Here is a 22,817-nt window from a genome sequence, read left to right on the forward strand (position 1 = left end):
CGCCCAACCAGACAGACCCTCACCACCAGTGTCTCAGACATTGTTTGTGGCGCTTGCCTAGCAGGCAGGTGCACCCAAGGTCTTTGGGATGCCCAGCATCTTGCCTTACACATCAACCAGAAGGAAATGATGGCAGTACAAATGTCTCTGACATCCTTCAAACCCAATCTCAGGCCAGGGGTTCTCCTTATCAAAACAATCAACACCACAGAAATGTGGTACATCAACAAACAGGGAGGGACCCAATCTTACCCTCTGTGCAGGCTAGCCATGAACCTCTGGCTGACAACCTCCAACATGGGATTACACCTAATAACCCAATACCTACCAGGGATCAACAACACCCTGGGACACCACTTAAGCAGAAACTTACTGGACCCCCATGAATGGCAGCTCCACAGAAAATCTTTTTGCAAGTCACTCAGGAGTGGGGAACTCCAAAGGGGGATCTCTTTGCTTCGCACCTCAACCATCAGCTGAAAAAATTCTGTACCAGGGAGTATCACCACTTAGCATGGAAGGTGGATGCATTGACCTTCCCCGGGAACTCCCTCTTTGTGTACACTTTCCCTCGTCTGCCTCTTATTCCCAAGATACTGATCAAGATAAGGGAGGAGAGACCAAAGGCCATCCTCATTGCTCCAGATTATCTCAGGCAGCATTGGTACCCCTTACTGCACAGCCTGACATTACAGCCTCCCAGGCAGCTTCCCCTGAACTCAGACCTCTTGACTCAGGTGGGGGGGGGGGATGCAGCACCCAGACTTGCAGATTCTCCAGCTGTCAGCTTGGCTAATAATCTAAAGGCAAACAGGGGGCCCCTGTTAAGTAAACAGGTCTTAGACATTATCACAGAGGCCAGAAGGCCCAACACCAGAAAATCTTACGCAGGGAAATGGAAAAGATTCTGGTCCTGGATCCAGTCCAGAGGAGGCAATTCCTCACAACCTTCCATCCCTCTTATCCTGGACTACCTAGCAGAGTTACTCAGTAGTGGCCTCTCTAGCTCTTCTAATAAAATCCATGCCTCAGCCATTTCAGCCCATTTCGATACAGATCAGCCCCTGTTCTCACATCCTTTGATTCAACAATTCTTCAGAGGGGCTTCTAATATCAGACCTCCCAGAAGGCCACCCACGCCAGCCTGGGATCTGAATTATGTTTTGGAAAAACTAATCTTACCACCCTTCAAACCTGCTGCTTCAGCAGAATTGAGATACCTCTCCTGGAAGACTGCTATCCTACTAGTTATCACCTCAGCCAGAAGGGTTTCAGAATTTCAGGCACTGATGGTCATTGAGCCCTTCATCATTTTCCATGCAGACAGGGTCTCCCTGGGGACTAGCCACTCCTTTATGCCCAGGGTGGTATTTAATGTGACCCTCAACCAGGCCATACATCTACCCACCTTCTTTCCTAACCCTAAAAACAGGGGGAAAGAATTCTGCACTCACTGGACATGCACAAACAACTCAGATACTACCTGGATCGTACTAAACCCTTCGGGAAAACAGACCAACTTCTTGTCAGTTTTGCCTCAGGCCCATTTCCAAACAAACCATTTCCAAATGGATATCACACTGTATCCATTTATGCTACAGATTACATGGGAAACCACCCCTAAGTCTATTCATACCCATTCCACTAGGGCAGCCTCCACTTCCACAGCATTCCTCAGAGGCGTTCCCATCAGAGACATCTTGGAAGCTGCCACCTGGACTTCTGTCCATACCTTTATAAAGCATTACCACCTACATCTTTTCTCTAAGGCCAGGGCAGGTTTTGCCTCTGCAGTTCTGCAGGGCATGCTGACCCAGGCCTAGGTCTCTTACTAATCCTACCACCCCTCTCCTCAGCTTTGGGAATCCTCTCACAGGTGATGACTGCAACAGTGAAATACGAAGAACATAGTACAGTTGTGTATACTTACCATAAATGTAGATGTTCAAGTGTATTCACTATTGTAGTCCTGGTCTCCCTCCCGCCTTCCTCCTTATATCCGCTTTCCTTAGGGAGACATAAGCTTCTTACGATGGCTTTTAGCCACCAGGACCACTTTACCATCTTTCCTGTGGCTTTGGACTGGTTAGGGCAAGAAAACTGATGTAATGGAGTCAGCTGCCTTGCTTTATAGCACTGACGACCTGACGTCAGTCAACAAGTGACAGCAGCCGACACAGAAAAACATTGACTCTGGTATTCGGGCCAGCCAAGGGCTACCACAGCAGAGATAACCCACAGGTGATGACTGCAACAGTGAATACACTTGAACATCTACATTTATGGTAGGTGTACACAACTGTACTTTTTATTGTCTGCACTGGTAGGCATTAGCTGTGTTTTGCAGGAAGATGTCGACTGCATAAGTGTCTTCTTACACAGTGCAGACACTTGAATACTTTACATAAATCAAACTACATAAAATACACATCTGTCTCTGAACACTCCCTTGACCTGTATGATCATGTACAAAGCTGTTTGCACTCTAAAAAATCAAGCTAGTATGCTGTGTTGTATTTGTAACTGAGATAACATGCTAACATACATTAATTAATGAGATCTTGTAATGTATTATACTGTCTTTATCAGATGAATCCAAATTGTACTTTTGTATAATTACTGGAGTTCTCAGTTGTAAATGACAATATCTGTGTAGTGCTAACTTCCTTTATACTTACATGCAATACAGCTATGATAGGAAAAAGGAATATCTAAGGTCATACTGCTGCTTTCTTGTATTTGAATTAATTTATCAGCACTGTTTATCATTAATGTTAGAATGTAGATGAAAATAAGGAAGGTATTTTTAAATTGTGTTTTTACACTGTATTATCCAATATTGCTAAAAGCTTCTGTTGCAGTGCATGTATGTGTTTTATCTTTCTAGTGATGATGTGTTGTTATAACATCATGGAACACTATTGATTTTCTGGACACACTGATCACTCTATCTAACCTCTCAATCTCTGCAGATTATAGCATTGCACATAGTGGAGTATTTATTGATATCTGCTGTTCTCTGTATCTTTTTCCTTCCTCTTGTCCACTAGTGTCCCTCGTACAAAGTGAAGTGTCAGGGTGATCTACACAAAGCCTGATTCCAAGGATTCTGTGCTGCTGCTGGTAATGTGCTTTGTACAAAACTAAACTACTGAGAAGCGCAATCCCTTTAATTTTGTGGTGCAAGCATTTATAATACTTACCTACTTACTGTGTAGACTTGTGTGATGTCTGTGTAGTGCACATGTGCACATTGATTGACTAGTGCTCTGATGATTGGTAACCTGCTTCAATCTCTTCCCTCCCAACCTCCACATCTCCAGCTGCCCCATCCTGTGTCTGCAGCTTAACTCTACCCATGTCAGCCACCAACACTATCCCAAGGATTCAGAAAGAAGCCCACTACTTGCATGAAAGGCTGCAGTAAAAATGTCTTGTCTCCATGATTTGGTATTAGCGTATTCAGAGACATGTTAATAACAGTGAGGAAAGATCTCATTATTGGCTCATTTGCATGTCTCTGAATCTCGGTTAACTACTGTGCGGATCTACGCTTTCCTGCAGAGGTTAAGAGTGGCAACCGATAATTCTGTTGGCAAAGGCATCTCCCCAATTCACTCTCTCATACACAATGCAGACATTACAAATACACACCTGTCACATACTGTACTCTATACATGTCCCTGTGTTATCAGAACATCCCAAATGTCTCCTTTTTCCTGTCCGGGTCAATCATGGAAGGTTACAATCAGTCATTATTGCAGACATGAGAGTTTCACACTTCATATCCTTGAGTATATCCATTGTACTGCAAACGCCGATATGCTAGCAACTTCCTAAGTTAATATGAGGAATAATTAAAATCTGTCCATGACTTTGTCCCACCGTTAATTTTGGATATGTTTTGCTGTCTTGCTCTGTGAGGTTGAAAGGTATGCTCAGTGCTCTCTGATCCTCTTCCTCATATGTTATGAGCTGCTGCAAGTGTTGAATAATGCCCAAGATCCTCATTATATGTGAAAAAAAACTTACTGCACAAGCGTATCTGCTAGTGCACTGGGTTAATGCTGAGCTTACCAGATGCAAGGGTACAGTCTTCTAAGCCTTATCCCCCTTTGTAGTTTCCCACTGTTTCAATTTACTCCCCGTGTCCAGTAGTGGCTCAGAGGATTAATAGCCTCAGTGGGAGTGTACAGGATTGGAAACAGTTGCTTAGCATACATTAAACAGAAACACTGGTTTATTAAATGCAATGAAGAGAGGTTTACTGAAGTAATTAGAGTAAACACTGAACATTTTAGAATAAGAAAGCACACTTTACAAGATTAGGGCATAATTATAACAAAAAGAAATTATATAAAAAAAAAAACGTTGCCCTTGATATTTAATCCTTTTCACTAACTGCCAGACTAGTTAGTTAGAGATAAGGTGTGGAAGCAATGGAAAGCAGATGCAAGTGCACAGAATCTTCATCCCTGTAGAACACTATGAAACAAAGTCAAAATGTGCTATATAATGAGAAAACACATTAAATAATTTGCAGACAACTCAGAAAAAACAATCAAAAACAATTCTGGAACCATGCCTCTCAATTGTCCCTGATTTTTCAGAATGCCCCTTATTTTGCCTCATACTTTTACACTGTCCTTCATAAAAGCTTTGATTTTCTGGTAAAACTCTGAAAATTACAGTCAGTCAATAAATAAATATTGGCAGGCATTAAAGTTTCATACATCACATTGTTCAAGAAAATGCATGTTGACGCAAAGCAAATATTTTAATAATGTCCTTGATTTGAGGCCTTTGTTTTTCATTATTTTTGGCTTTGTCCCTGATTCTTGACCAAAGACATTACGAGTTCTGTCTAGAACTCCATTAACAAACTAGTTAAACCTGGCAGCCTACATCAATAACATCCACCAAATGATGACAGGCATGATACTCATATCATACAAACTGCCAGAGACATGGCATATCAATGTACCTAAAGTAATCCTTTGGTCATTTATCAACATTTCCCTAACACATTTAATCCTTACTCTGTACTGGTAACTCAATAAATATATATCAAAGAAAACAAAATATACCACTCTAGCTCCAGATAACATTCCATGTGATTATTTATCAGTAGCACTGCTTGTCCAATAGTAGTATTTATTAGCAGATCTATCAAAGGAGAATATGTTCTCACCTTATGAAACCAGTCTTACTAATACTGCTTCATAAAGCTACTAAAAGGCTTTACAGGCCTCTCAAACTATAAACCAATAGCTATTTTATCTTCCCTCTCAAAATTCTAGAAAAATGTGTTCACAAGCAAATCCCTGGCCATCTATTGAAAACCAGTCTGCTTTCTTACATTCAGTCTTGTCATTTTTATTCACAAGTTCATTTGCAATGTTTACCATTTCCATTGCTGTTTGGACATTTGTTCATTGCTAATGATGCAGTCTTAAAACATTTACATGAAAAAAAAAATGATTCCAATTACCGGAGCTTTTCTCCCCAGGTCTCCCCTGAAAGTGGGCCCTTGCTCAGACAGATTACCATGGTTAACAAACTTAAATAAATAATTCAGCATGGATTTTGATTTGGTCACATCTTCAAGCACAGTATGCTTGGCTCCTGGTGTTGCAGAGCCAGTCTTTCACTTCCTCTTTCTTCATTTCCTCCTTTGATTTCCTGCATTCCCCATGCTACCCTCCTTACTTGAAATTATCTTCCAATCATTTTTGGGGCAACATCCTCCTATTTCCATAGTTTTAATATGCATCCCAGTCTCTTTTTCAGGGCCAGTATGATGAGGAAGAAATTATGTAATGCAGTGAGAAATAAAATCCAGTTCTCCAAGCAGCATCTAGGTGCTCTACCGACCTATGTGTGCCAGGATAATATGATGCCCTTTTTGTATGACCACTTTGGTGGCACAGCTTCTGAGCTGCTTTTAAAACGATATATCTAAAGAACATCCTGGTGGTTCATAACAATGAATTAAAACAAGCCTTTCAAAGATGCTTTCTAAATAACCCAAGACATTTATAAAGAATCTCATCCCTTACTAACACATCTACTGTTTACTACAGACATGAATAAGGAAGCTGTAAATCTAAGAAGGAAACATACCATAAAATAACAATAATAATACTATTTTTTATTGTTGCATCCTCCATTATAGGACATTTTTGATTCTTTTGTATCAAGAGTGCATTTGCATATCTCATAAAATGAGCAAAGGGCTTATATTTTAAATATAATATGCTTGAATCTGTGACATATTCATTGAATTATGTCCAATGGATAATGTGTTTCATTATTTATTAACCCAAACATTGTACTAACCTGAAATTCTCTGATGTATGTGAAGAAAAAGAAGACAAAACTGAAAGCGACTAGCCATTCACATACAGCACTCACAGCATGGATTACATAATTCTAGAAATAAAGGAAGAGATTGGTTTTAAATATATTACTGATTTGCATGCATGCATTAAAACACATTTGCACATAGTTTCACACTTTATGTCTCCTTACAGTAAAATTGACTGTCAGTTATTATTTGGGAAAAGATCTGTATGAGAGAAGTAAGCAAAATGTTTCTTTTCTTGTGAAGTGGTACCATAATGTGAAAGACCACAGTATAATAGGCCAATCTGTGCAGTGACCAGCTTGTGCACTTCAGCTGTAAAATATTTAGTTTGTTCAGGACATGGTTAGGTATGAGTGTTATCTTGTATCCCTTCTGCCTGTTTCAATTTAGCATTACTCATCCTCCACCTCACATATTTCCTCCACTTGGAAATGTGGCATGTTCTTGGTGTATAGGATAGCTGTTAGAAGTATTGCACAGTGTTTTCCCTGTCTGGTCACCACTTTTTCTTAATACTTATTCCTTGAAATGGTTCTGCATTGCCTATAGTATGTTTAAATGTACTGTTGCAGTTTTTATAATTGTGAAAAGCATTTATCACTATTTCCCATTTACACTACCATTAGTAACTTCCATGTTAACCTTACTTGATGATATAACAAATTCTGCATCTTGACATGTTATGCAGTTTTAGTTCATGGATCATTGTGATTACACCTCAAAATCAGGAAGAAGACAACTTTATAATGCATGGAGATCTGCAATCAAACTCTGAAATCAGGAAGACAACAACTTTGGTAAGCACCATTCTGACATGAGTGCTGTTGTTCAGTCTGATCAGTTTCACAATGCAGCATAACAGTAGCCACCAAAGTTCTAAGCATTTTCACAGTTTTAAAAGCTGTAGTATATGTCATAATATGTTGCTATCACACAAAAAGTCAAAAGTAACAAACAATGAAATGAACAGCTTTCAAAGCTGTTGATTCACAAGAGGGTTACATTGTTTCTGCCTGCTGACAGAGTGGCAGCTCTAAGTGTGTTGGAGCTCAGAGCTGTAAAAAGCTAAAGCTCTGTGTAATGCAAAGAATTACAATTTGGTCATCATAGCACTCAATCTCCCCTCTCCAAAATGAGGAACATTAGCCCTTATAATGTGGAACAAATGGGCAAAATGTGGAACACATACTAATGGCTTACTAACAACTTCAACTAGGAAGGTCATACGACTGTGACATATGCTGGTTTTACTTATAAAAAAGATATTTTAATGAATTGATATGATTTATATCCATTTACCGCGGATGTTGTTTAAAAAATTCCTAACACTGAATGTGTGACAGACCATTTCAATGTGGAACTTCGAGGAACATGAACTTTTTAAGACCCTAAGTGAGGTACATTCCTTGGAATGAAGTACACTTGAGAGGTGCATTGGTCAACAAGCATAATACTTATTAGTGTGTTCTTGAAATGGATTGAAGAAATGTATCTTCTGAGCTTTTCTCTCAAGGTGAATTTCTTCAATTTATTTCTCGAACAGAATAACAAATTGATTATAATTGGTATAAAATAATCACAATTCTGTATGTTCTGAATGATGTATGTCATACGGGGACAAATAAGCACAGACTCGTTACTCAAATACTTAGATTATAACTGTAAGTGGTGTATATTATTATATCAGTCTTACATTCTGAGTTTTCAAACTTTGATTAATTATACCTTACCTTGACTTAAATAATTACTTTAATTAAAATTTAAAAAATTTAATTTTAAAATTTAAAAGCTATAGATTCTCAACAGCTAATGTAAGTGTCTGCGATCTAAAAGTTATTGCAGAGGATTAAGGCTATGAGTATGTTATTGTTAATGAGCTGTTTCCTGTGATCCAATGTTTGAATCTCTCAGCCTCCATTTGCTTACTGTGTGAATGTGAGCATGTCACTTGTCTAGTTAGTGCTCCTTATATGTGATCGAAAAAGGTCCATGTGGATCAGTACTGTATCCTGATTGACAAATGCAAAAAAAAAAAAGAGTATTAATTCTCTAGTGAGTGGGTGCAGGTAAGTGACAGAAATTTCTAGCATGTTTGAATTTTCACTATGTCTCAAGTTTGCAATAAAGTCAGTTTCACAACTGTAGAGGCAGTGACATTTTCACTGAGCCTGAACCTCATCAATGGTTTTGGTAATAACATAGTCAATGTCTCGTACACACACACATACACACACACACACACACACACACACACACACACACACACACACACACACACACACACCAAGCCTAATTTACCCTCTGCTGAGCTACTATTCCTCTTAAAATCTCACTCACCTAGTTGTGACAGGCAGGACAGCATTACTGGTAAGTGATTTTATTATGTAATGAAATGTTCACCCTCTTCTCAAGCTTCTCTTTAGTTATTTTATTTACAGACATCCCTAGGTGTCTGTCACTGTACTTTTTATTTACAGACATCCCTAGGTGTCTGTCACTGTACTTTTTATATGGCACTTTGAATCTAGAAATTGGCTTTCATCCAGCCACGGTGCGACAAGGATTGTCTTTATTATCAGATGACATGCATGCTTGGCAGTAGCAAGTACTGACTCACTTAGGCATATGACAATATTATAGTGTTGAACATACATTGTTATATGCTGCTTGTTCTACTGGATCTGAATTTTGAGTGTTGTAGTTCTACTTATTTATATGCTGCACTGAATTACTCATGAGAGACTCAAAATTCTGTGATACAGGTTGTCTATATTGCCAAACGTCTGCTGTGGCATTCTGCAGCCTGGTTCAACCTGTCACATCTAGGTCATTGTTATTTGCCTTCTCTCATCTCTGATGCCACAGGAGATGCCAGTGCTGTTGAAAACAGTATACCAGTTATATTTGAAGTATGTTGAGTACATTAAGATACAAGTATCTCTTTCTTTTCCATCTGCAGAGAGGCATGCCAACTACAGTGTCATTTTGCAGTCTTGTGGTTATTTTTCTCTCAAAGACCTATTCTATCTGTTGTGACTGAGATTAAAATAATAATAATAATAATGATAACAAAATCATATTATCTGGCCATCTCATAAATGTCACACATTATGTGATGAACAAGTGTATCTGTCATTTGGATTAAGTACCATCCACACATTTTGCAGTCTAACACATGACAACTCCCTAAACTTCTGTACCACATTAGCTGAATTGGTAAAAGGTCAGCAGATGCACTAAAGCCTTCTTCTGTTACACAAACATCCTAGCTCTTGTTACTCCAAGTGTTACTTTTAGCTCCATTCCTACTGACATTGATTAATCAGTGAACAGTTCCAGAATCAACTGTAGAATTAACTTGTCCCAAGCAGGTACAGTGTAGTGCAAGGTCAAAAAGACAAAACCAAATTCAAAACAATGGGCCAGCACACAAAGTCAGCATACCAAAATCCAGTTTATTCCTTATTCATCCTTATTAATATAGTAAAGATGAAAAAATGAGTCAAAGGAGTGTTGGTCACTGACAAACCCAACAGTGAAGTGAAAACAAAGCCAACTGTAGAATGAACTTGTCCCATGCAGTTACGGTGTAGTGCAAGGGCCAAAAGATAAAACTGAATTCAAAACAATTGGTCAGCATACCACCTTTAGGGTGTTGTTTTTTCACCTTTAGGGTGTTTTTTTACATCCTTTTCTGGATTTAATTTCACACCTTTTGGGTATTGTTTTTTTACATCCTTTTCTGGATGTATTGTCATGTCATTTTTTTTAATCTTTACTATATTAACAAGGATGAATAAAGAATAAATTGGATGTGGTATGCTGAGTTTGTGTGCTGGCCAGCTGTATTGAATTCAGTTCCAGAATCAAACCTCACTCTTTGGGACAGTTTCAATAAACTAAATTATCTCCTCATTGGCTTCCTCCCACTTTTCCAATCTTCTTTATTGCAGGATAGCATCATATACCTCCTATTTTTTATATTATATAACATAAGACCTGCAGGTCAGCCTAATTAACAAAATACAATAGCGCTAATGCATGCTTTCTAGATAAGCAAATCGTACTAACTCATTTCTTGAAACTCGTCAGTAGTTTTGTTCCAGTCCCCTCACATACAGGACATCTTCAGTAAAAGCACCCCCAGTACTACTACATGACGTATCTCACTATAAGTAGCTTTAAGCTCTACCTACACTTTCAATTTTTTTTTTGCTCATTGTCTATGCTTCTTCTTGTAATTGATTCCCTTTTTTCTCCATTCTGCTTTTTGTCACACTTAATATTTCACTTCAGTAGTTCTTTTACCATATTAATCGGGTGCTCACTCATTCTGTTTCCTTGTTGCTGCTTTGCTCCACCTCCTTAAATTCACTGTTCATTTTAAATTAAGCTACTGCGTTATGCTTCTGTTGAGACTGAATCCTTGTTAATGATTAATGAATCACTGTGATTAAAAATCACAGTCCAGGACAAGGAATACGCATACCAATAAATCTTACTGTTTAACAACTTATCATACTGTACCAAATAAAATCAATCTGGCAATAAGTGGCTTGAACTTATATTGTACCTTGTCTGTTATAACCCAGTGGACTCTTATTTCCAGTTTACTACAGCCAGCACATACGAGCACTAGGAAAAGATAGAGTTAAGGAAAGTATACATTTCACATTATAATTCTTAACTACAATGAAATGTGTGCATGTGTGTGCCCTGACCCATGGACCATTTTTAGTTATGATCCATCACAAATGTACAAAACATTTTTGCAGGTGTTTGCATTTGTTTATTTTTCTCTGTTTCAAATAGCATTAATGCACATTATAAAAATATTGTGGATAAATATATGGCTTCAGCTCACAAACTTGTAGAATTCCAAGAAACATTATAAAAACATAAACTAAAGAATTAAATATTTAAGATTATATTTACAAGAGTAGCACATACAATGCAAACATTTTTACTGCTGGTTTGTTTAGAGTCTTTAGACAATACAAAATTAAACTGGAGGTACACTGATAGACTGGAACAGACAACAATGATTTTTTTATTTACTTCTTATACAGTGGGAGCTTGTTAATATTACAAACTTAAAAATCCAGTTAGACAAAACCAGGTAGCCTACTTGTGATTAACTGGACATTCTTCACAGAAAGATTGGTAGATGTGCTGAAATATAAATCAGAGTAACTACCAAAATTAAGAAAAAGCAACCACTGTTTTATCCCTACTGCTAAATGATTAATCTAAAAAGAGTTTCTTTATCAGAGAAAGATGCTTCCAAATTATTTAATACTTCTAAGTCTCTATCATTCCATACTTTATAATAATGAAATATATGAAAAATACCCAGGATGGTTCTACTATGATATAAAGACACATACCCTCCATCATGTTTGGAGAATAGGCCAAGGGTCACTCAATCCCACATCTTCCAGCAGGCTTCTTGAATACCACTTCTACTTTTCAAACTTTGATAGCCTTTGTTAGAGTCAAGGCTGAAGCCTGTATGTCAACAGAGGTGGTTAACAAAAGTAAAAATCAGTTATACACTCTACTTCTATTTCACTGAAGGAAAGAGGGACTGTATTCTTACAAGGTTATCCTACTGGTGGGTGAAGCTCGAACTCTTGAGCTTCGACTGCCCGAGCTTCAATTCATCAACAATTAGAGTGCTTCCACAGGAAATCACCGTCAGTGAGTTATGCCAGAAGTGATTCCTTTTTTGGGGGGAATTTCCTCCTTTTCGAGTAAGTGTGACCTCGGAGTTGGTATACATAAATTTGGATTAGGGGTGCAGGGGGGCAAAAACACTTAAAAAAGTGTTTATCATCAAGATGTTTTTGGCAACTGCAGTTTGCGGAGTCTGATCCTCAGTGCATTTGCTTTCATACACAAGAGTTTGATTAAAGAAGACGTCTACATTTTAAGTTCTTTGAGTACTCTGGGTTATCAAAAGCTAGGTAAGAGTAGATCAAAACGTATACCTATATTGAAAGGTCTGAAGATACGTTTTTTTTTCTAAATGTCAGTTGTAATCTGGATTAGCAGAAATCATGGATGGTATCATGGTATGATGCACAGCTACGTACTTTATTTGGAGTAGGAATGAGTCTGAAAAGGGGAAGGCTTGGACCTTATGTTGTTTCGTGTTTGCTATGTGTGTACATAAATTGTTTAATATAATAGTGTAGGTAGTAAAAACAGCACAGCCTTCTGACTGGGGTGGAAGAGGGCAAACATTCTTCAAGTGAGGAGTTTTTGTTTAGTTGTTTGTTTTCTTGTAAATTTAATTTTGGCTTACTGTAGTCTGGTGTTTGATATTTCCAAAATAATATGGTTCAGCTGTGTTAGTTTTCTTTACTTATGTTCAATATTCATCTTAGTCACATGACTACCACCCAAACAGAGACAGATTCATTAGGAAGTCATTCTGGCTCAAAGAAAGTGACGCAATACATTTCCAGTACAATACCATGCAGTATGTCAGATTAAACACTCACTGTGGATCAGAAGAAGCAAATAATTCTTGTGATATAACAAAACAAAATACAGTGGTCATGGTTTTGAAATTAGGAAAACCACTGTTAACAGTTTCTGAGAAAAAAATGAGTATGATGGTTGTAGCATATTTGGCATAAACTGCAGAGCAGTCTAAAATAAACTGTGATGAGTTCTTCACTCACAAAGAAAGAGCAATAAAGAACTGAAAGGCATGCAAAGTTGCTAAAAGGAATGCAAAGCAGCTGACAGCTGTGTCCAGTAAGGAGGATATTACAGAAAACGAAGCGTTACAATTATCTTATGGAAAGAACTGGAAAGAGTGGGACAGAAAATAAGAGAGAATGCCATTCTGGTAAATGCCCAAATGTCCTATCTGTTGATGCTGAAAACAGATATTCTACAGTGGCTGAAAACCTACGCTTTGAATGTAAGGAAAAGGCAAAAAAGGTTTATGATGTTATGTTCATAGGTTCGTAGCTAAGTACCAGGTAATCAGTCTGCAAAGCATTAAAAGCCTGGACAAAAAAACCTAACAAAAGTTATTAAAAGCCTGAAGGAAGTCAAGACAGAATAGAGCTGGGGAAAATTTGAGGCTGCCCATCCAATTTCATAAGTTTACCTTGAAGGTGGCAAGACTGCTTCTTTGCTTGATGAGTAGTGGAAGTTTGTTACAGTGGTGAGGAATATGACGGGATATGAATCTATTATGCCAATGTGCATTATTTATCTGTTGCTGAATGCTTAGTTGCTTTAACCTGGTATTTGACGTGTCATTTATTCTGTGAAGGAATAGGAAGTCAAAGAAGGTCAGATATTTCATGATTCGAAAGGCTAGATGCAGATCTCCATGGAGGATTATAGGAGATTGAGTATAGAGAGAGGGCTGTCAGTTTGTCCTGATAACCGAGACTTTTGAGGCCCCTGGTATTTTTCGTTATGAGTCTCTGAGGTCTCTCAAGTCGAGTAATATGTATAGACAATGGATGCCAAAAGATGTATTATATTCAATAATGAGTCCGATGAGGTACAAGTAAAGGGAAATGAAGACTTCTTTTGATCTAATGGAGATGCCTTTGGAAATGAGATGAGATATATAAAAGACTTTCCTAACTACTGTGGAGATGTGATGGTCAAATGATGTGGAATTATCAACAAGAGTGCCTAGATCCTTTACAACAGAGTCTGGCTGGGGGGAATGTGTCACCTATATGGTATGTGTAAATGAACTATACTACATTTTTTTCACATTTAATCCTTGTACTAATTGTTAACATGGCCTAACCCATGCTATAACAACTGTGAGTCAGGGGAAGACTGAATAATAACACCTAATTTACAGTCTTCTGCAAACTTAGATAACCACAGGATAGGAATATTGGCTTTAAGGTCTGAGAAATAGATGCCAAATAGCAGTGTGTCCAACACTGAGACCTATAGTACACCACTGATAAATTTTTTGCTTCTAGAAGTGGCATCTTCATAAAATTTGTGATGTTCAGGCAAATCATTTAGGACTATAGTCACTAAATAATCACAGACTTTTGGTTTCATATCCTACAGAAAATTCATATATAAATGTTATAAAGCTAGCCGCTGCCCCTAAACTCCAAGCAGTAATGTTGCAGTGCTGAATTACTCAAATCCATGTACAAAGTTCATAGAATAACAGGGTCTGCATCAATGTACATTTTCTGAAGCATAAGAAGTACAAAAGTAATGCTTTATGTCATGGACAGAGTTTAAACATTACTCCATTTATGCACAATGCCTGTAATATAGTCTGTCATTTGTTCCTGTCAATCGCTGAAACCTGTGCTGGGTGGTAATACTTTGAGATATAACCTATGTTTGGTTTTACTTTTATTTTAAGTTCATGCTCAGCTTTGAACTTCCTAATAGTTCCCTTAAGCTCTTTACTAGTTTGCTTAAGTATTCTCTTATGCTAGGTAGAATGACCTTTTACAAGTATTAATCAGTTTTTTCTCTTGTTATCTAGGTTATTTATATGGGTATTCACCATAGGGGTTTCTTTTTAAATTTCTCATTATATTTGGAAAGGATGGGAACCACATTATCAATACAACTGTTTAAGTAAGAGCAGAAGTCAGAGGCATATGAAGTAGTTTTGGTATCTGGATCAATCAAAGGAGGATTACAGCAGAAGATTTAGGTCAGCAAGTAACTGAAGAAGGTTTTCTTTTGAGGAGTTCCTAAACACAGAGGTATTTCAGGTAAAGTACTGCCACTGTTAAAGGAAAAGGTCACTAATTTATAGTTTGGTTTCACAAGGCAGCATGATATATATGGAGATGTGCAAGAAGTGGCCATATTTGTGTGAGGTCTAGATTAAGGATTTTTGGACCAGTTTTAGGATGGTTACTTGTTAAAGAGAGTAGCATTTACAATGTCAAAGAAGCACTGGGCATGCTAACCACTGATAGTACAGGTCAGAGAGTTTACTGATTGATAGCTTAAGACCCCAGTGGAAAGGTGTAAGACTTAAATGTAATTTCAACAAATTTGGTCTGTTGTGCTCAGACTGGAGCATACATCATGTTCTATGGCTAGCTGTGAAGTGATAATTATTGTTATAATTATCACTTCACAGCTATTAATTATTAAAATTATTATTTACGGTGATTTTGACACTTAGGATTTCAGATGTGGTGCTTTCATTGCTCTAAAACCATGTCTCTGTAACTACACATATACAAATGTGTTCAAGTTGCAGGAGAGCCTTAAGTTAGGCATTTTTAAGACTCCTGGTATCAAGTAGAGCCACCTTAATGTACAGCAAATGTGATAACCTGAGATGCTGCCAGCCCAGCTAGCTGGAATTTTGTAAATAATTCTGTGTCAATTGTGAATAGTAATATGATCTCTATGCTTGACTAAGAAATGTAAGAAAACTATATGTTCTGTATTGAGCTTCAAGATTGTAACCACAGTGTACCCTGCTGGGAAAGAGCAGAAATGTGTATAAACTATATCATTGCAAATTTATTTTTTCATAGTAGAAGTTGGGACATACAGAGTTAACTCTGAGAAAATAAGTAAAAAGTTTTATGACATTTCTTACCAGAACTAGAAGACAGAATGTCTGCAGCTGGAAATTCTGTCTATTATATTGAGACAGAGATAATTACTAGGTTTTACGTGTAAAGTGTTTCTGTGTTGCTCTGTGGCTTCCTAGCAGCTGTACATAAGAGATAAGTATTTTTGACTGAGACATGTTAAATTCTGTTGGTTCCTGTTAGCCTGGGAACTAAGGCAGAGGTGACAAGAATGATGTAATCTGAGATATCCTAGCAGAAATGTTTGTGAGTAACTTAAGAACTATCTGAGAGAGGAAGTCAGTGCATTTTGTATCTTGTTCTGGACCTGTAAACATCCACTCAGCACTTGCATTTGTCTGTATCTGTAAGACTTAGATAATAGTATTTCTCTTAGATATAGATAGGAAAAGAGTAAGATCAGTCTAGATATTTTTTTGTATTTGTGTGAGGATGTCCTGCAATGTTGTTTTAAAATATTTCCTGTGATTCTGAACTCTATTGTCACTGTGTTGAGTTAATGAGTATTGTCTTGTGCTTTTATTATTTACTATTAAATATATTTAAACATTTTTATTGTGGCTGGTTTTGTTTAGAGATATTTAAGCTCTTACAGTACTTGCATGTATTTGGTGATACTGTATAAGCCACACCTAAATAGCCTTAGGCTTGGACACACTTAATTGGATAATAGTAACATTACACAGTTGAATTGTCAACCCTTTGTAAGGGCCTTATATAGTAGCTGATAAGTAGTGGTTGGTGGCAGTGCTTTCTTCCTTATAGTCTGGGCAGAAGGGGGCATAGCCAGTAAACCTGTGCCAGCCTTCTCCAGGAGTGTCTGTGTGTTTGCATACAAATCAAATCTCAAAGTGTGTGTGTCAGCAAATTGGGCAGGGACATGAAGCACTGGTTGGACCGAGAGGGTACTGGAGGTTTTGGCTTGACCACTTGGCTCAGACCTTAACCCTATAGCTGTGCCAATGGGGAGTCTTATTGGGAATCTGGAGACAGAGGGAGAAACCAGCCCCAGACTGACTGTGTTCTTTGTGTGCTCTTAAGGGAAATTGTACTTTACTGTGTATGCACTTGTTATCCTCCCAATGTGCACATCCCTCACTGATGTTAGTGGTGAGGATTGAGACTCCCTGATTACTGGGCCAGGGCAGGGGCATCACATATTAATTGGTAGCAGTGGTGGGATAGCCACATCAAATATTAATTGGGAGCAACAAAACAAGTACAGTCTCAGGCACAAGAACGGCAGCAGCAGTTGTAAAAACCAAAATCTTTTATTAGAATAAAACTGTGGATGAGCGCTTTTGCGTATTACTACGCTTCTTCAGATCAAAGACTAGGGAACAAACCATCTTACTTAAACACATTCCAATTATTCAATTAATTCAAATTCTCCAATGGCGAATAGCCAAAAGGTAGGGTGGATCATCAATTGATTAATTGAAACACATCTTAGAGTTCTCCTTGAACTACCTGTGCCTAAAAAACTTGCCAGATAAAGTGACAGTAACTTGATGAAAGAGTATATAACAAAGGCATCCTGTATCAGTAACAAACACTGATAAGATGTTCAAATATGTTTAAATACATGACTAATAAAGCCTCCTCATATAAATCAAATTAAACTCATATATAAAAAACTATAAATGAAATTGCAAAATAGTACATCATCCAAAGACATAAAACCTATATAAAAATATATGTATATATACATATATAAATATAAACAATGCCTAAATACAGATGTATAAAAATACAAATACAAAAATGTACAAGTGCAAAATCACTGTATCATATATATATGCATAAAGACATATAATGTAAACATATTTATGTACAGAATGCTGAACCTAAAGCTCTTAGAAGTAAATAATATGACTAACACAATAATGCATAAGATATTATTTGCGAGATTTTAATACAGATCGCAAAGAGACATAATTATTAAGGCCTGGAGGGTAGTGGGCTCTTAACTTAAAGACCCATCCAAAAAAAAAACCAAATATTAATTGGTTGATAGTGGTGAGATAACCACATCACATATTAATTGGCTTGTAGTGGTGTGGATATTGAATTCCTGTAGCTTGTGTACAGTGATCACTGAAGGTGTTTGTACTCTAAATCAGCTATGCAGTGAGCATTCACAGTTCATATCACAATTGTTTTATTTCTTTTGTTAGCTTAGTTAATCAGGGAGAGCAGGCAAGCATGTCAGCAGGGGAGTATGGCAAGCTGACAACCAGTTGGCTGACATGTGCCAGGCTAAAGGACTCATCATCATCATCATCAACAGCCCCCTTTTTCCCATTTTTCTCCATGGGGTCGGGGTATCGTGTTAACTGTCACCAACTCTCTCGATTCAGTGCCACACTCCTGCCTTCTTCAATACTCATGCCTGACTGTCGCATATCTTCTTTCACATAATCCATCTACCTCTTTACTGGATGTCCTCGCTTCTTCTTATCTTCTTCCTGTCTGTCCCAAATCTTCCTCACCAGATTGTCTTTTGCTTTTCTACACATGTGCCCAAACCACTGTAATCTGTTCTCTTTGATCTTTCCTGCAATTGGAGCTACTTTGACTTCTGCGCTTATGCTGGCATTTCTTCGTGTGTCCCACAGTGTACATCCTACCACCTTTCTCAGGCACTTCATTTCCATCACTTCTAGCTTCCTCAGCTGTTCTGCCTTTACTGCCCAGGTTTCTGTACCATACAGTAGTACTGGTTGTAGCACTGTCTTGCACACCTTATTTTTCAGCTTCTTTGGAATTCTTCTGTCATAGACTACACCTGATAATCTATGCCATTTGGCTGCAGCCCCTCTTCTCCTCAACTACCCCTCCCAGACACTTGAAGCTGTTTACCTGTTCCACTATCTTCCCTTCAATCTCTTTTCTCAGCTTCTTCTGATTTCCCCAATTTGCTGCCATTATCACCATCTTATCTGTACTTAGTTGCATCCCATGTGCCTTCAGATTTGCATTCCATTCTCCTATCCTTTTCTGAAGTTCAATCTCAGAGTCTGCCTGTACTGCCACATCATCTGCATACAGCAGCTTTGTTGATCCGTCCCCTCCAACCCGCTTGCTAATGTAGTCCATCACCAGTATGAACAGCAGTGGGCTCAGAGCTGAAACCTGATGTACACCCACTCCCACCGGGAACCCCTCTGTGAGGCCGAACACTGTTTGTACTTGAGTCATTGGGTCCTTGTACATAGCCTGCACTAATTCTACCGATTTTTCTGGGACTTCAAACCACCGCAGTACTGCCCAGATCAGCTTTCTTGTGACCTTGTCATATGCTTTCTCCAAGTCTAAGAATGCCCGGTTGGACTCTCTCCTCATCTCTAGCTTCTTTTCAAGTATCTGTCTCAATGAAAACATCAGGTAAATTGTACTGCATCCTGATCTGAATCCAAACTGCTCATCTCCCATCTTACATTCTACTACTCTGCATATCCGTTTATCAAGTACCCTCTCCAGGACTTTCATGCAATGTGATAGGAGTTTGATGCCTCTGTACTGCCCACAGTTGTGAATGTCCCCTTTGTTCTTGTACACTGGCATGAGTATGCTTATTCTCCAGTCATCTGGGATACATCTTTCTCTCCACACTGCTATTAGTACCCTCAGGAGCCATTTCTCCTGTATCTCACCCGACATCTTTATCATATCTGCTGTGACCTCATCTAAGCCTGCTGCTTTCACTGACTTCATCTTACTTAGTGCTGTTCTTACTTCGTCTAGGGTGGGCTCCTCTTCTTCTCTCATTGTAGGCTGTTTCTGGGGCAGTACAGCTTCTGTGGGGTTTTCTTCATTCAGAAGCTGCTGGAAGTATTCCTTCCAGCTGCCTTTTATGTCCTCTGGACTGATGAGCAGGTTGTTGCTCGCATCCCTTATGAAGGGTGTCTGACTATCTTCTTTATCTTTCTTTGCCTTGCAACCTGATATAGTTTCTTTGTGCCCCTTACTGAGTCACTTTCCAGAAGTTAGTACAGTGCCTCCAATGCCCTATTCTTTGCTATTACAACTTCTTTCTTAGCTTCTTTGTTAGCCAACCAGTAGTCCTTCCTAGCCTGGTCAGTATTTTCTGTCTCCCACTTCTTCCTGCATTCCTTCTTTCTTTTGATGACTTCCTAGACTTCTGCATTCCTCCACCAGCTTTCCTTATGTACCTTATTTCCATACCTGGCTCGGCCACATATCTTTTCTGTAGTCCTAACACATGCTGTTTTTAGGCGCTGTCATTCTTCTTCAACTCCACCTATTTCCTCCACTTCTTGGGGTGCTAGAGCCCTGAGTAATTCCTTGAACTGTTGTACTTTCTCTCCTGTCAACTTCCAGGTCTTCAGCCTGGTCTCTGTTGACCTTAGAACCTTCTCTGACCACTGCTTGCAGCTGATTGTGGCAACTAGTGGTTTATGCTGTTGGCCGACTGTTTCACCGGGGATGACTTTGCAATCATGGATTCTACCCTGGTGCCTTTTCCTTACTAGGAGGAAGTCTACCTGAGTTGAATGTTGACTACTCTTGTATGTGATTTTGTGACTGTCTCTCTTTCTGAACCATGTATGGCTACTTTCAAGCCATTTGCCAGACAGAAGTCTAGAATGGCTTCTCCTCCTTTATTCCTGTTGCCTCACCCATGTAGGCCCTGGCAGTCCTCATAGCCTGTTCTGTCTGTTCCGATATGTGAATTCAAGTCACCCATTATCAACACCAATTCATGTTGTCCTGCTTTATCTAGTAGGTCCTGAAACTGCTGTCTGAATGCACTCTTTTCCTCACTATCACAACCCTGTTGTGGGGCATAGGTTGAGATTATGAATACTGCCCTGTTATTACACTGGAGTCTGATTGCCATGAGTCTGTCATTAATTCTGATGATATCCCTTACTGCCTTCTGAAGCCTCTCTTTCACCACAATTCCTACACCATTTCTAGCCTGCCCTCCACCTGAGTAGTAGACTCTGGATCCTAAGCCAAGTGGCTTTGCGGCACTCTACTTCCATCTCATCTCTTGGATACATAATGTGTCCTGCCTCCTCTGTATCATCATGTCATCCACTTCCAAGCCTGGTCCTGTCAGTGAACCTACATCAAGCATAGCAATTCTCAGTTGGCAGGTTGGTTGGTTATACATCTAGCTTTTGCTCAACAGAGCTATCCCAGGTAACCCAGGCTGGGCAGCTAAACACCAGCCAGCCAGTAGCTTATTGACCCAGGGCTGCTGGGCTTTATGGTGGGCACACACTAGTCAATAGGGGCACATATACCCCTCCCACCATTAGCAGGGGTCCCCTGGCATGGGTCAGAGTATGCCGGGTCCTCAGCCCACTTATCACTGGTAACTACCTATGCCCATTTTTTGCGACATTAGTCAACATGACCGAATCACCTAGAGCCATATTTTACACAGTTGAGTGTTGCCACTGTGCGGCGAAGGGTGGTTGAGTCTCTATCTTCATTAAGAACAGGCACACCTCCAGACTGATTTGCCAGCATGACACTACTCCAGGAGCAACTGACAGTTGGCAAGACACCCATCCAAGTTATAGCCAGCTATAGACCCCCCTCCATGACTCAGGACACCCACTCCTCCTACCTGGACCTACTTAACTCCATCGAGGTACCCCTAACACCCTGATCCTTGGTGACTTCAACTACCCCACCATAGACTGGGTGAACTATTCCTGCACTAATGCACTCACCCAATGATTCCTTCACATCATCAGTTCTAATGCACTAGACCAGCTCGTCTCATCCACCACAAGGGGAGATAACATTCTGGACTTGTTCTCACCAACATAGGTGACCACTGCACCACTCCCATAGTATGTTCTTCCTTGGTGAGATCATTCATAGTTTCTACCCCCCAGCCATAACCAGGCTAAAAAACTTCTCAGAAGCTGAGTACAACCTCCTAAGGGAGGGTATCAGTAGCTTAACACCACCACCACCCCCCTCAGAGGATGCAGACAACAATGCTGAACAGTACTCCAATGCAGTATACAAGCACCTGTACAACTGTATGGACTTAGCCATACCCAACAGAACTAAAACCTGCTCCTTATGGAAACATAAACCTGTCTGGTGGTCATCTTCTATCAACAGGCTTTACAACAAAAGGAAGAAACTGTTGTCCAAGGGCAAAAAGGAACAAATTCCAAATTGCAAAAACTGCATCCTTAGCCTCCCCAAGCAAATTAGATCACTAGTGAAAACCTCCAAAGCCAATTATGACTTGAAACTAGCCTCCAAAACAAAGGGAAATGACAAAGCCTTCTTCAGTTACGTCAGGAACTTCGATGGCAAAGCCGAGGTTTGTTCCAAATTAGTACATAACAGTACTTGCACTGATCCTGTTGACTTAGCCAACCTGCTAACAGATAGGTTCAGTGCAAACTTCGCCTCCCTGCCCCTCAAAGGCCCATTCAACATCCCCGATACTTGTCTCAAGCACCTCACATCTCCATAGATCATGTGTTAAAAGCCCTATCCAAGGTAATGAACACAGCTTCCATGGGAACTGATAGTATCCCAGCCTGTATTCTGCACCATCTCCAACAAGAACTAGCTTCATCACTGAGTACCCTGTTCAACCACAGTCTAAGTACAGGCTTAATTCCAGCAGAGTGGAGAATTGCCACTGTCACCCCTTTGCACAAAGGTGGTGCCACTACTGACCCTGGAAACTATCACCTCATTAGCTTGACAAGTTTGATCTGTAAAGCCATGGAGCATATTATAATAGATCTCATAAACAAGGACATAGGTAATCTCCAAGGACTTGACCCCACCCAGTTTGAATTCATCAAGGACAGAGCTTACCTATTGAACCTGGTTGACTTCTTTGAGGCTATCACCAA

The 22,817-nt window shown here is 39.2% G+C and overlaps 1 protein-coding gene across 1 annotated transcript in view; it reads right to left on the reverse strand.

Annotated features, from left to right (window-relative positions):
* The window catches only part of DRAM1 (DNA damage regulated autophagy modulator 1), a 494,152-nt gene that overhangs the window by 41,761 nt on the left and 429,574 nt on the right, over positions 1-22,817 (reverse strand). Inside the window, exons 5-6 of the mRNA XM_044087749.1 lie at positions 10,941-11,002; positions 6,340-6,432 (exon numbers count right to left, since the gene is read on the reverse strand). Of these exons, the coding sequence (XP_043943684.1) occupies positions 6,340-6,432; positions 10,941-11,002 (155 nt within the window). The remainder of the gene's footprint in view (positions 1-6,339; positions 6,433-10,940; positions 11,003-22,817) is intronic.

This window comes from Protopterus annectens, chromosome 11.part0, assembly GCF_019279795.1.
Source record: "Protopterus annectens isolate FY-2018-M chromosome 11.part0, PAN1.0, whole genome shotgun sequence".
Lineage (NCBI taxonomy): Eukaryota > Metazoa > Chordata > Ceratodontiformes > Protopteridae > Protopterus > Protopterus annectens.